Raw genomic sequence first — 12623 nt, forward strand, 5'->3', positions numbered from 1 at the left:
AGAACAGCAAGATTTGAGCCCAGTGTCACCTCAGAGGCCCACAAGATTTTCAGTGTATGAGCTTTCAAAAGTTAGAGTTCCCTGGGAGCTGTGACTGGGAGCTCCCTGGGAGCTCTCGTGGGCCTCTAGGGTGCCACTGGGCTCAAACCCTGCAATTACCATAAAACCCCCAAACCCTACCATAATTTTTAAGGTTATTTCCTTATTTCCTTCTGAGAGCTCACAATGTCACGTCAACAAAATGGTCTGGGAAACCCAGCTACAAAGGACTTGTCACATTTGCTTAGGCAACCTGTATTGCTTCCTAAAAATGAAATGCCAAACATTTTTAATGCTTAGTGTTTACAATAGCAGAGCATTTCTGAGCAACAGGCTGTATTTCATTGCGCACATTATATAGATGCAAATCTAAAATGTGCTACTGAGACTCCCAAACCGTCCTCTCCCGACTCACCCTGTTTCGCCTCCTCCCTCCTGGACTTAAAACCTGCCTGAGATCAAATCATGACCTATTTTTAGGTCCAAACCCAGAGTATGAGGGAAGGTGTTCCACAAATTGGGAACACCCATGGAGAATGTTGAAGAACTAGTGTCTGCTATTTGAGTTCACCAGAAAGAGGGCACTAATAAGAGAAGATGTTGAGGAAACATCCGATGATGAGTGGGTCTATATATGAAGAGGTGTTCCTTCAAGTACAATACCAGATTAGTTCCGAAAAGAAAATACAATCTTTCTAAACTCCAATTCTATGTACAAGTTGCTGTCAACTTTAACTGCTACACATTAGAACAGCTTTTGAAAATTCAAGAGAGTATTTTCAAGGAAAGGGGAAATCTCTTAAGTTTCTGATTCAGTTCTGGATATACCCCTTCTGTGATTCTCAGTATCATTTTATCTGAGCACCAGTCTCTTTTACAGGTCTTTCCCCGGGCAGGCTACCTATGTGGTACAAAAAATGTGCATTAGTGAAGATACTTAAAATGGAAACCAGATTCATAACAGTCTTAATTCCTATGGGAATGTCTGTTCTCTAGTCTCAAACTAGCCATTAATAAACTCTGGCAAATGTTGGGACAACATAATTTAAGGAATCTCGTCAGAACCAGGTAATATAACTATGAAGTAACTCCTAAATGTAACAATTACCTACTAGAGAAAGAATTTAGTGAGAAATTTGAGAACCGTAGCCAAGTAGCAGGCAGGTCTCTCTATTTAAAAAAAAATCAGGTGAAAATATTCAAAGAAATCTTCATTTTCAGCTGAGTCCTTATGTACAATATTAATTCTACCACTGATAATGCTGAAAAGGTGCATACTCAAGATCATTTAATAAATTAGCAAAAAAATGTTTACCTTGTACTCACAATGAGAATGGGAAAAGAGTGTATTTTTCAATCATATTGTAAAACATGGATTCCAATCTGCTTTACAAAATGATTGAAAGAGATTTTAAACATGATGTAGAGAATGGCAACTATGGCCATTTCCGCGTGTCCTTAGAAGAGTAGTTCACCCTCGGAATTGTGGTGGCTTTTCCCCAAGCACGCACACATTTTGTTTGCCAATATCATGTGTGTATTTTTTAACGGGGTCCTCACTTGCTCTGATATTTTCTTTTCTTGCAGGTTTCCAGTGGGAATGTTTGCATTTTATGGCATATGAATTTGAAGCATTTGAAACCCCCTACTTCTCTCAATTTCCATCCAATTCTTTCCCTGAAACTCTTGCCCTGCCTTCTTCACATTTTGTTCAGCTGCGGAAGCCTGCTTGCAACAGTAGCTGCATGCAGTTGCGCATGCGCAAAGTAAAAAGAAAATTAAAAGGAGGATGGGCGCTTTTAGTCTACAATGACGAAAATGCCCAACCTCCCCTCCAAAACCACTTTTTTTTTCTTTGGACTGTTTGGAGGTTTTCCTGCAACCTCACAACCAAAGGTAAGCACTTGTGATACTGCATATGGAGGATGAGTTGTCAGGGCGACTCAGCAAAACACAAACCTAAAGAAAGAAAAAGGCAGAAACGAGCTGTACAAAAACAGCCTATGTTTATTTATTTAGATATTTATACTACACTTTTATAACAACAACAACAACATTCAATTTATACAATGCCCTTCAGGACAACTTAACTCCTTTTCAGAGCGGTTTATGAAGTATGGTATTATTATCAGAGGTCATTTCGTAGAAAAAGAGCTGGAGGAACTCATTAGCATAACTCATTAGCACAACTCATTAGCATATGCCACGCCCCTTGACATCACTAGAAGTGTGTTATTAGCATAACTGATTTGCAGATGCCACACCCCCTGACATCACCTATCCCGGCTGTTTTGGACCCAATCCTGGCCATTCAGGGCCGAAATTGGGCCCAAAATGGCAAAAAGGGGCTGAAAATGGGCCCCAAATGGTCAGGATCGGGCTGCTGCTGAGCAGGAGAATGATCCACCACCACCTATCAGAGGCTCTATCGAGGCTGAAACAGGCCCCAAATGGCCAAGTCAGGTGGATGGCGCCACCTAACATGTGACCTCTTTAGGGAACTACCGGAACTGCATTCCTGTGCATTCCCCCTCAAAATAAGCCCTGATTATTATCCCGGCAACAATCGCCCTGTGAAGTGGGTGGAGCTGAGAGAGCTCTGGAAGAGATGTCATTGACCCAAGGACACCCAGCTGGCTTCAGGTGGAGGAGTGGGGAATTAAATCCTGTTCTCCAGATTAAAGTCCTGCTGCCCCTAACCACTACACCAAATTGGCTCTCTCAACACTACAACAAAGTGGCTGGAGTCTATGACTGGTCCAAAGTCACCCAGCACGTTTCCATGGCAGGGTGGGGTTTCAAACCTGGGTCTCCCAGATCCTAGTCCGACCACTATACCATGCTGTTCTTCTGTCCATGTAATTAACGTGGTAAGAAGAGCTGATATTTTAAATATGACAGGATTTTATTTATATGGCATGAATATGTTTACTGAATATGTTATAAAATATACATTTGAGTAATAGACATCAGATCTTATCAACAGAAAATAAAATAAATCGAGGAAAAGGCTATACAGTTGAACACACATTTGTCACTCTATTTTTATAGATTTTTCCCCAAGACAATTTTAAACTCTGTTGAGTGCAGCAATCCCCACCCACCTCAAAGAAGTTAACAAAACTGTACCAGTGGAGGCTCCCTTCTTTAATGCAAATTGTTAACAGATCCCTTCCCAAGATTTCAGATGCATGCCAACTTTGCACAACTACATTGCTGCATACTACCCCATTTGTCAAAACCACTGTGCATCAAACCAAGACTCGTGGTGGTGATACTTCATGTAGGAAGGCTAGAACACCACTACTCAATCATACATCGGCCCTATATGTGTGGTGATTAAATATCACCATCTTATTTGTTGTTTATTTATTTACTTTATTCATACATCACCTTTCTCTCCAGTGGCTTACATAACTCTCCTCTCCTTCATTTCATCCACAACCCTGTGAGGCAGATTAGGCTTAAGAGTGGGAGACCGACCCAAGGTCAACCATTGACCTTCCATAGCAGAGTGGGAAATGGAACCTGGGTTGCCCGGATCCTAATCGGCCCCTCTAACCACTACATTGTACTCACTCTTGATTCTTCTCATTAAGCCTGGCTGCTATCCCGGAGGCCCATTATTAACACTTGGTATACATGTATTTGCTACTGCTTTCACACGGTTGGTTAAGGAGAGCAATATAACAGATACATTAATGCTGTCATTTTCAAAATATATCCCAGGGAATCCTTAAAAGTTTATTGGAATTCCTCAATTATAAGATAAGGTATGGTAGACTAATTTTCCCGGAGAAAAAAAGAGCTTGATCATATAAAACCACTATCAATATTCCAAGGGCAGCTGTGGGATATGGGTATGTTCTCATATACAGCATACTCAGCGAGGGCAATAGTGACGCACAACATGTGTATCTAACCTGGAAAACCACTGATTTAAGGGCTCTCGGCCTTAAAGACTGAAGCAGTCTGTAAAGTTTTGAAAGGTACCTTCTAAACAATGTGCATAGTTGAAATAAAGATCCATGAATCCTTATCATTTATTGTATATTTATCCAAGGTTCTCCCATTCTCCATTTGATCCTGAACAATTTCCCTGTAACACAGTTAGGCTAAGAAGGTCATCTGGTGAACTTCCTGCCGGAGTGAGGGTATTTGAAACTCGGTCACTGTGTGACAGCCAGTTTGGTGTAGTGCCTAAGAGCGGCAGGACTCTAATCTGGAGAGCCGGGTTTGATTTCCCACTCCTCCACTTGAAGCCAGCTGGGTGACCTAGGGTCAGTCACAGCTGCTCAGAGCTCTCTCAGCCCCACCCTCCTCACAGGGTGATTGTTGTGAGGATAATCATAACACACTTTGTAGACTGCTCTGAGTGTGGCATTAAATTGTCCTGAAGGGCAGTATATAAATCCGATGTTGTTATTACATTATTAAAAACTACTGTGCCCTGGTTCCCTATATTAGACTGATCATAGAAAAGCAGTTCAAAAAGCAGTGGCCATAAATACTGAACAGCCTCCAAACTTTGAATCACAAGTTTCTTAAGGCGAGCTTTGATGTGCTTCAGGTACTTGAACACCACGGGAAAGCAGCTTTAAACAGAATGTTTCTGGAAGGTAACATCAAAATGAAGAAGGTCTTTTCCATAGCCAGAATCTAGTTCTACCTCTAAATAGGCTACCGATCCAGATTTACTACTCCAGGGATACACATAATAACAGTTCCACTTCTCAGCACCATGCTTTTAAGAAAGACAGAAACTGAAAACAGGATCAGAGAATGGAGCTGAACATGAACTAGGGTCCAGAAAACATGTTTTAGGAGGAAAGAGTGAGGGGACTGGCTATGTTTAGCCTGGAGAAGACAAAGGGCCACTGTACTCTTCAAATACCTGAGGGGATGTCACATGCGACAGGGCAAAGACTTGTTCGCCATTGCTACAGACTGCAAGGGTTGCCACTCTGGCTTGGGAAATTCCTGGAGATTTGGGGATAATGCCTGGGGAGGGCAGAGTTTAAGAAGGCAAGGGAGATCAGCACGGATGTGATGCCCAACAGTCCACCCTCTGACATTGCCATTTCCTCCAGAGGGGACTGATTTCTATAGCCTGGAGGTCAGCTGTAATTCTGGGAGAACTCCTGAAGCTTTTTAACCCTGCAACTAGAAGGGTCAATTTTGGTTGAACATTACCCGAAACTTCCTAACAGTAAGAGTAGGTCAACAACGGAACCAATTATCTCAGCATGGTGGTGGGCATTCTCTCACTGGAAGTCCTCAAGAAGAGATGGACAGCCATTCGGTGCAAATGCATTAGTATGAATTTCCTGCAACAACTAGGGGTTGAAGTGAGTGGCCTACAAGGCCCCTTCTGACTCTAGAAGTCTATATAGATCAAAAGCCCAGTTGTCTGACATCTATTTTGACAGTTCCCCAAGGTCTTAAACGGGATTCTCTCCTCTGCTCTTCTTTAACCTAAGATTTCAGAATTTGAACCTGCAACCTTCCATATGTAACACATATTTACTTATTTTACTTCATTTACTTAATGTATATGCTGCCATCCTCCCCAATGAGGATTCAAAGTGGCTTGCATGATTCTCCTCTCCTCCATCTTATCCCTACAACAACCCTGAGAGGTGAGTTAAGCTAAGAGTATGTGAATGGCCCAAGGTCTCTCAGCAAGCTTCCATGGCAGAGCAGGGAATCGAACCTGGGTCTCTCAGATCCTAGTCCGTTACTCTAGCCACTCTGGCTCTCAGATGCCCTGCTACTGAGTTATGCCCGTATAGGTTTCACCAATGTGTGGATTTCAGCTTCACACAGGTGTGAGGGGTGAATCACGCCAACGGCCTTCACGGTTTCCCTTGTCACTGTCACCATGGTAACCAAGCAGATACCAAGGCTTGCTCCCACCCCCCATACCAACCGCTATGCTTAGTTCAAGAAAGCCCAGAATGGGAAGAATTTTGGCTTCATTCCCTAAGTATGGCCATTAAATAACACTTTTTTTCTCTCTCTTTTCCCCAATCATAAATTTCTTGCGTACATTAAATGACAGGATTATTTTTTCCCGTATGATTCTACACATTTTCCAGCAGACACCTTGCCAACAAAATTGCTGAAAGTGACGGTTTCTGCCCCACTCCGTCCAGGAGGCAGCAGCCAGCACAGAATGCCGAACAGCAGTCTGGCTTAAAATGGAATCCTTGGGTCGAAAGTTAAGTAACAGGAGAACTCGACTGCACAATAGTTGCCATTCCCTTTAAATTGTTTATTGGACTATCTATACTTTTAGGCCCGGGAAAGCTAAGCCAGAAGGCTTCAGTTCAATTGAAAACACTCTACTGGAAATCTGACCGAACTTCCAAGTTATAAATTAATCTGGAATCTGGGCAGAAATCCAAAATCTATCTATTAGCTACGGGACTAACTTTTCTTCTGCATGGGGGCGGGGGGGGGGGTGGAATCATGCAGCCCGTTCCTATTTATACTCAGATGTAAGTTTCACTGACTTCTAGATGGACATAATACTTGCTCTCTTAAAACGGTGGGAACTTTGCCACTGGCTTCAGTGGGATGCATTCCCTTTATGTTTCTTTTCTAGCAGGCTTGAAAAAATAAAATCCTTTCATTCCCTTTTGTGCTTCAGTACATCCAGTGTTCATTTAAAGTGCTGGTCTAACTGAACTCTGTTCTTACCAACCTTAAAGCGACAACTTTTTAACAGCACAGGTGCCTATAAATAGTCTTCTGGTTCCCTATATAGAAACCTAAATAAGTGACCTGATTTTCAAAAATTCTGAGCATAAAAATACCTACATGCCGGACTCCTACATATAATATTTTAAACAAACATATCTGTTTTCATATTACAATACCAATGTCTGCATACAGCTCAATTCAATTCACTCTTCAATTACTGTATGAAGCTCTCACATCTTTAAGCAATAAAAACTGATTTGGTTGTGCACCTTTCTGGGTTTTTTGACGGCGTATTTAACAGATGATTACCGGTTCAAACAGTTTTTAATATATGTCTTAAAAATCCAAGGGATTACATAAAACACACTTAAAATACGGACCTAATTTAGGGCAGCTCTAGGAATCTTTAAACACATATTTGAGAGCCAGCACAGCACAGTGACCAGAACAACAAATTAGGGTCTGGGAGACCCACATTCAAATCCCAACACTGCCTGCCGTTAAATTTGATGGGTAACCCTGAGCCAGTCACTTACTCTTCCACCTAACCTACCTCACAGGGTTGTTGAGAAGATAAAACAGAGGATGAGAGAATAACAGGCACCACACTGAGCAACCTGGATAAAGGGTAGAATAAAAATGTACTAATAAAAATGTGTGAGAATCCACACTGCTAGCCCAACCTACCTCGTAGGGTTGTTGTGAGGATAAACTGGTGGAGGAAAGAACAAAGTTTAGATCTCCACTGTGGATAAAAGCAGCTTGCACACTGTTCTCCTCATCTCAATTTTATAAAATAATATAACAATCTGGATCAGTTTCACAGAATTTCTTATAAAACAGGATGATTTTTGATATTCTAGTTCTATGTTGACCAGCCTGCATCGTTTTTTTATTTAAATTCGGAAAAAGGAAGAAATGTTTGGAAACTATATAAAATCACAACTGCAGACAACACTTTGTACCGACCCACAAGATCCCTGATCTCATTCTGAAGCAGTCCCTCTTCAAATCGACTAGTAGAAATGACAGCTGGATCTCCCGGGCAATCCACATATGCTGCTCATACAAAACGTGAAATTTGATTTACAGCTCTGAATGGAATAATCAAAGCATGGATTTTTCCATGCTGCTTTGTTTGCCACGTGAAGAGTCACCAGCCGATTAAATCAGCAAGCAACTGAACTAGAAATTGACCTGGAATTAGAAAAAGGAGACGCAGAACGGGAAGGGGGGGGCGGGAGGGGGCAGAAAGACTCGTCGTCAGCGCAGGCCGTCAAAGACTATGATGGCTGAAGAGGTGGCAAACCCTAAAATTATCTGCACTTTTTGGAATTTAAACAGCAGCGTGCATGAGTATTAGCGTGAGAGAAAGCCTCCAGCAAAGATCTGAACCAAGACAGATTTTTCCTGCTCCACCACTTTGAAGCAGAGGAACAAAACACACACACACAAAAGGGGGGGGGGAGCAAGTAGACGGCTGTTATCTGGATGCTTAGCGGCCAAAAAACACCTGAGCCCCTCCACCGGTTCTCCCTGCCTATTTCCGAACCGCAACCCCACCGCCATCCAGGAACCCGGGACCGAGCCGCGCCACCCCCAGGCCGGCTGCCCCCTCCCCGCCAAGGCTTCTCCCGCCGGAGCCCACGCTTGCGATGCAGAGGCTCGCCGGGGCGGGGGCGGGAGCGAATTCCAGGGCTCGAGCCCGGGAGGCGCGTGCGAGCGACCTGCCGCCGCTGACAGCTCCCGGAGGCGCAGGGCCCGCCCGCCCGGGACCCTCTCGGCGCGTCCCGCGCGGGGCAAAGGGCTCACTTGGCTACAGTCCGCGCGCGCGCGCGCGCCCACGCAGGGAAACAATGGGGACCCGCCTCCCGGCCGGGGCAAGGAGAGCCGCGATCCTCTGCCACCCCCTTCCACCGGCCGGTCCCCGCTCGCCGAGAGCTCGCGGCCCCGGGGGGGAGGCAGCGCAGGGCTGCGGCGCCGTGCCGAGCGCGCCCGACTCCCCCAGCCGCTCCTCCCTACTCAGACCCGGCGGCCCGCGCCCGCCGCTCCAGGCTCTCCCGCCCGCCGGGTCTCCCTTCCCTCCGCTCTCCCGCCGCCTGCAGAGCTCGGGCCAGGCGAGCCCGGAGTCCCGGCGCGCTCCAGCCGCCGCCCCCTCCGTCCCCGCGAGCCGCGCTCCGTCCACCCGCCGGGCCTGCCCAGCCCGCAATCGGGGCGCCGCCGCCGCCCCCCGGCCAAGCTCTCCCCGCGCCCGCCGCTTACCGCTGCCGTCGGGCCGCCCCGGCCGCTGGAGCCGGGCTCCCCGCTCGCGCCGTCCGTCGCCATCTTCCCACTGGCAGAGCGAGCCCGGGCTCTGAGCGCGGCGGCGGGGAGGCGAGCCCAGCCGAACCGAGCGGCGGCCCCCGCAGCAGCGTAACCCCTTCGGCGCCGCGCCGGCCCAGAGCGCGGCCGCCTTCCCGCCGCCGCCACGCAGGCCGGGAGGGGGAGCCGTTGGACCAAAAAGCCGCGCGGCCGCCTGACGGGCTGCCCTCGCGGGCTTCGCCGGGACGCCGACAGTGAAGTCCTCAGCAGAGGCGACCGTGGATCTCCGAGGGCTTCGACTGGAGTAGCTCTGCTTAGGATTTCACTGCAAGCTCTACTCCGGGGCAGCTGGATTTCAGCAGCCTCCTCACGTGCCAGGGAAGGCATCTACCGACGCTGGTGGACTTCTTGCTTACCAAAGCACTACCCCGGGCTCCCAGAGCGCCACCCAACTCTCCAGGGGACCTGGGCAACGAATTGCTCCTCTTTGTTATTTTTTCCCCTGACATCGGTGAAGTCGTTGGTCTTCAGCATCAGAGCCGAGTGTGCTGAGAATCGCCAGCCTTGTCCAAATAACTCTGAGCAAGTGAGGGAATAAAGCTTCGCTATCCCCAGTCAAATTCGATCATCTGCTAAAATGCATTTCGAACAAGATTAACAAAAATGGCTAGTCCCGAAAGCTAAGCAAACAAGTAGGCGAGATCCGCCCGGGACTACAAAACAGTCAGTTGTTATACTAACATACCATGTAAACAATGTGTATGCCAATAAATACAAGAAATACAATTAACACAGTGCTTTCTTTAGACCTTAAAGTCATATTTGACAAAATGTTCAGTAGCTTAGAAAACTGCTTTTCATATATGATATTAAGTACCACAATTACAGCTGTAACATACAAGTCCCACACAAGGAGACCTCGGGAGTGCAACGTAAGTCCAGAAAGGTTCATACAATTTATGTAACTTTAGTGGCAAGTTTATAATGATGGCTCTTTGCTGTTTACTTCACTGCAGATGGAGTAGGCGCAGATCCAAAGCGTGCCCAGAGCTGGGGTCGACAAAATTCTCCACAGCTTTTCGTCTGAGAAGACTTCCTCAGGGGCAACAACGTCTTTCCGGCGTCGCTTCCGGGTGTTGGCAAAGGTGCAAGAAAAACTAGAAACGTGGATGGTGAATTAGGTTGTTGCCCCTGAGGAAGACGCCAAAGTCTTTCCGGCATCGCTTCCGGGTGTTGGCAAAGGTGCAAGAAAAACTAGAAACGTGGATGGTGAATTAGGTTGTTGCCCTTGAGGAAGTCTTCTCAGACGAAAAGCTGTGGAGAATTTTGTCGACCCCAGCTCTGGGCACGCTTTGGATCTGCGCCTACTCCATCTGCAGTGAAGTAAACAGCAAAGAGCCATCATTATAAACTTGCCACTAAAGTTACATAAATTGTATGAACCTTTCTGGACTTACCTTGCACTCCCGAGGTCTCCTTGTGTGGGACTCGTATGTTACAGCTGTAATTGTGGTACTTAATATCATATATGAAAAGCAGTTTTCTAAGCTACTGAACATTTTGTCAAATATGACTTTAAAGGTTATCGTATTTCTTGTATTTATTGGCATACACATTGTTTACATAAGATGCATTTCGAAAGCTATCCCCTGCTTTCTCAGACCACTTTACGTCATCATTATCCCCTCCTCTGTGTGGTGGAGAGTGCCCGCAAGTCATAGCTGACTTATGGCAACCCCTGGTAGGGTTTTCATGGCAAGAGACTAACAGGGGTTTGCCATCACCTGCCTTTGCAACCCTGGTCTTCATTGGAGGTCTCCCATCCAATTACCATCCAAGGCTGACCCTGCTTAGCTTCTGAGATCTGACGAGATGAGGCTCATCTGGGCCATCCAGGTCAGGGCCTCCTTTGTGCAATCCACACAAAAGCCCTGTGGAGTAACCTAGGCTGAGAGTGTGGGACTGGCCTAAGGTCACCCAGCAAACTTATCTGGCACTGTAGGCATCACACCATGCTGGGGTTCTAATTTGGGCTCTGATCTCCCAGTCCCCACCCTGCTGAAATGTAATTTCCCAACTTTTAACCTGTTCTGGATAGCTTCATCTTTGCCTGGGCTTTCTGAACAATGCTGCTGTGTTCTGGACCTGAACTCTCAAAAACAAATGGCACAACACAGATTCTTTATGCTGCAATAATGTTGAATGCTCAACTCTTGCTTTCCTCCTGCTTTGGAGCTGAAAGGAGGCTCGAGCTGGAGAACCAAATGCCGGCTCAGTTATCATTCCCCTCCCTGGCTTGGATCCAAAGGAACACTTCTGCAGGCAGAAAGCTTCCCTCCCTCAGAGCATGACTTTCTGGCATCCCCCCTCCCATCTGCTGCAGCCCCCAATGCCCCCCCTGCTGCTCCTCGGGCTCCACTCTTCTCAAGGATCAGCATTTTCAACTTCAGGAGGGGGCAGGTAAGAAAGTTGGGCTCCATTGGACCCAAGCCATGGCTTGTTGCTTCAGATGCCACATCCACCATGTTTTCTTTAAAATTGCTGCCCGAAGGTTCGTGCATTTTCCCATTCATTCATACCTTATTAATTAAAAAAGAAACGTGTTTAAAAGTGCAAACTTGCACCAATGAGCGCTTGGGAGGGGGGAGGGGGGAGGGGGTTCAATAAGAGCCAAACAGCAACGAGCACAGCTGGATTCTGCTTGAAACTTGCAGAATAGTTCCTTTTAGAGTTCAGCGGTGAGGCGGAATAAATATTTGCACTGTACATGGAGAGGGTGCTTCCAGACTAAATATAATGCTATGCTCTTCAGCAAGACCGTATGTCATTATATAACAGTCGAGATACTATATATAAGCTGCTTTCCTTCCAAGGACCAAAAGTGTCTAACAAGAAATGGAATAAGAATATATCTGAAAGCAAAAAGGCTCTCAACGAAACAGAACCATTGCCAAAATACTACTCACCCCTCCCCCTTGAACCCTCAGAAACAATTATGTCTTTCTGACGGTCATAAGAGTGGGAGCCTCCCTAACCCTCTCCAATGAATGTAGGGGCTCCCATACTAAAAGTCTGAGACCAGACACAGCCATTCTTATTTGTCTACACAAAGGGATGGTGTTACAACCCCCTTTCTATCGTGTAGTTAGATTTTGCCTTTAACCCTTCTCTTATACCCTGTGGATAGATTGCTGCCACCAGGAATTATATTCCAAAATAGGTCATTTAAATTTCCCCTTTAGTAACATGCCCAAGCATCAGGCTCCTTCGTGGGACTATGTGGCCCTGAGGATAGGAATGGGGTACGGGAATAACAGATACTCTGGGATGAAAAAAACAAACAAACTTTTATTTTTACAAGAAGCGTGTCAGTTTCATACAATTTCTTAAGCTTGATGGTTTCAAAGACAGCTCTCAGTTCTTAAAGTTTCCTCACATAGGTTCAGTCACGCAGATGTTCATAAACATTATTATCCCCACAACAAAACACCCTGTGAGGTGGGTGGGGCTGAGAGAGCTCCAGAGAACTGTGACAAGCCCAAGGTCACCCAGCCGGCTTCAAGTGGAGGAGTAAGAAA

At 46.2% G+C, this 12623-nt stretch overlaps 1 protein-coding gene across 1 annotated transcript in view; it reads right to left on the reverse strand.

Moving 5' to 3' along the window:
• Positions 1-9116, reverse strand: part of CTTNBP2 (cortactin binding protein 2) — a 126574-nt gene extending 117458 nt beyond the window's left edge. The window contains 1 exon segment of the mRNA XM_054988126.1: positions 9007-9116. Coding sequence (XP_054844101.1) covers positions 9007-9069 — 63 coding nt within the window. The 5' untranslated portion in view covers positions 9070-9116.
• Between the last annotated feature and the right edge of the window lie 3507 nt (positions 9117-12623).

Source organism: Eublepharis macularius, chromosome 9, assembly GCF_028583425.1.
Source record: "Eublepharis macularius isolate TG4126 chromosome 9, MPM_Emac_v1.0, whole genome shotgun sequence".
In the NCBI taxonomy this organism is placed as follows: domain Eukaryota; kingdom Metazoa; phylum Chordata; class Lepidosauria; order Squamata; family Eublepharidae; genus Eublepharis; species Eublepharis macularius.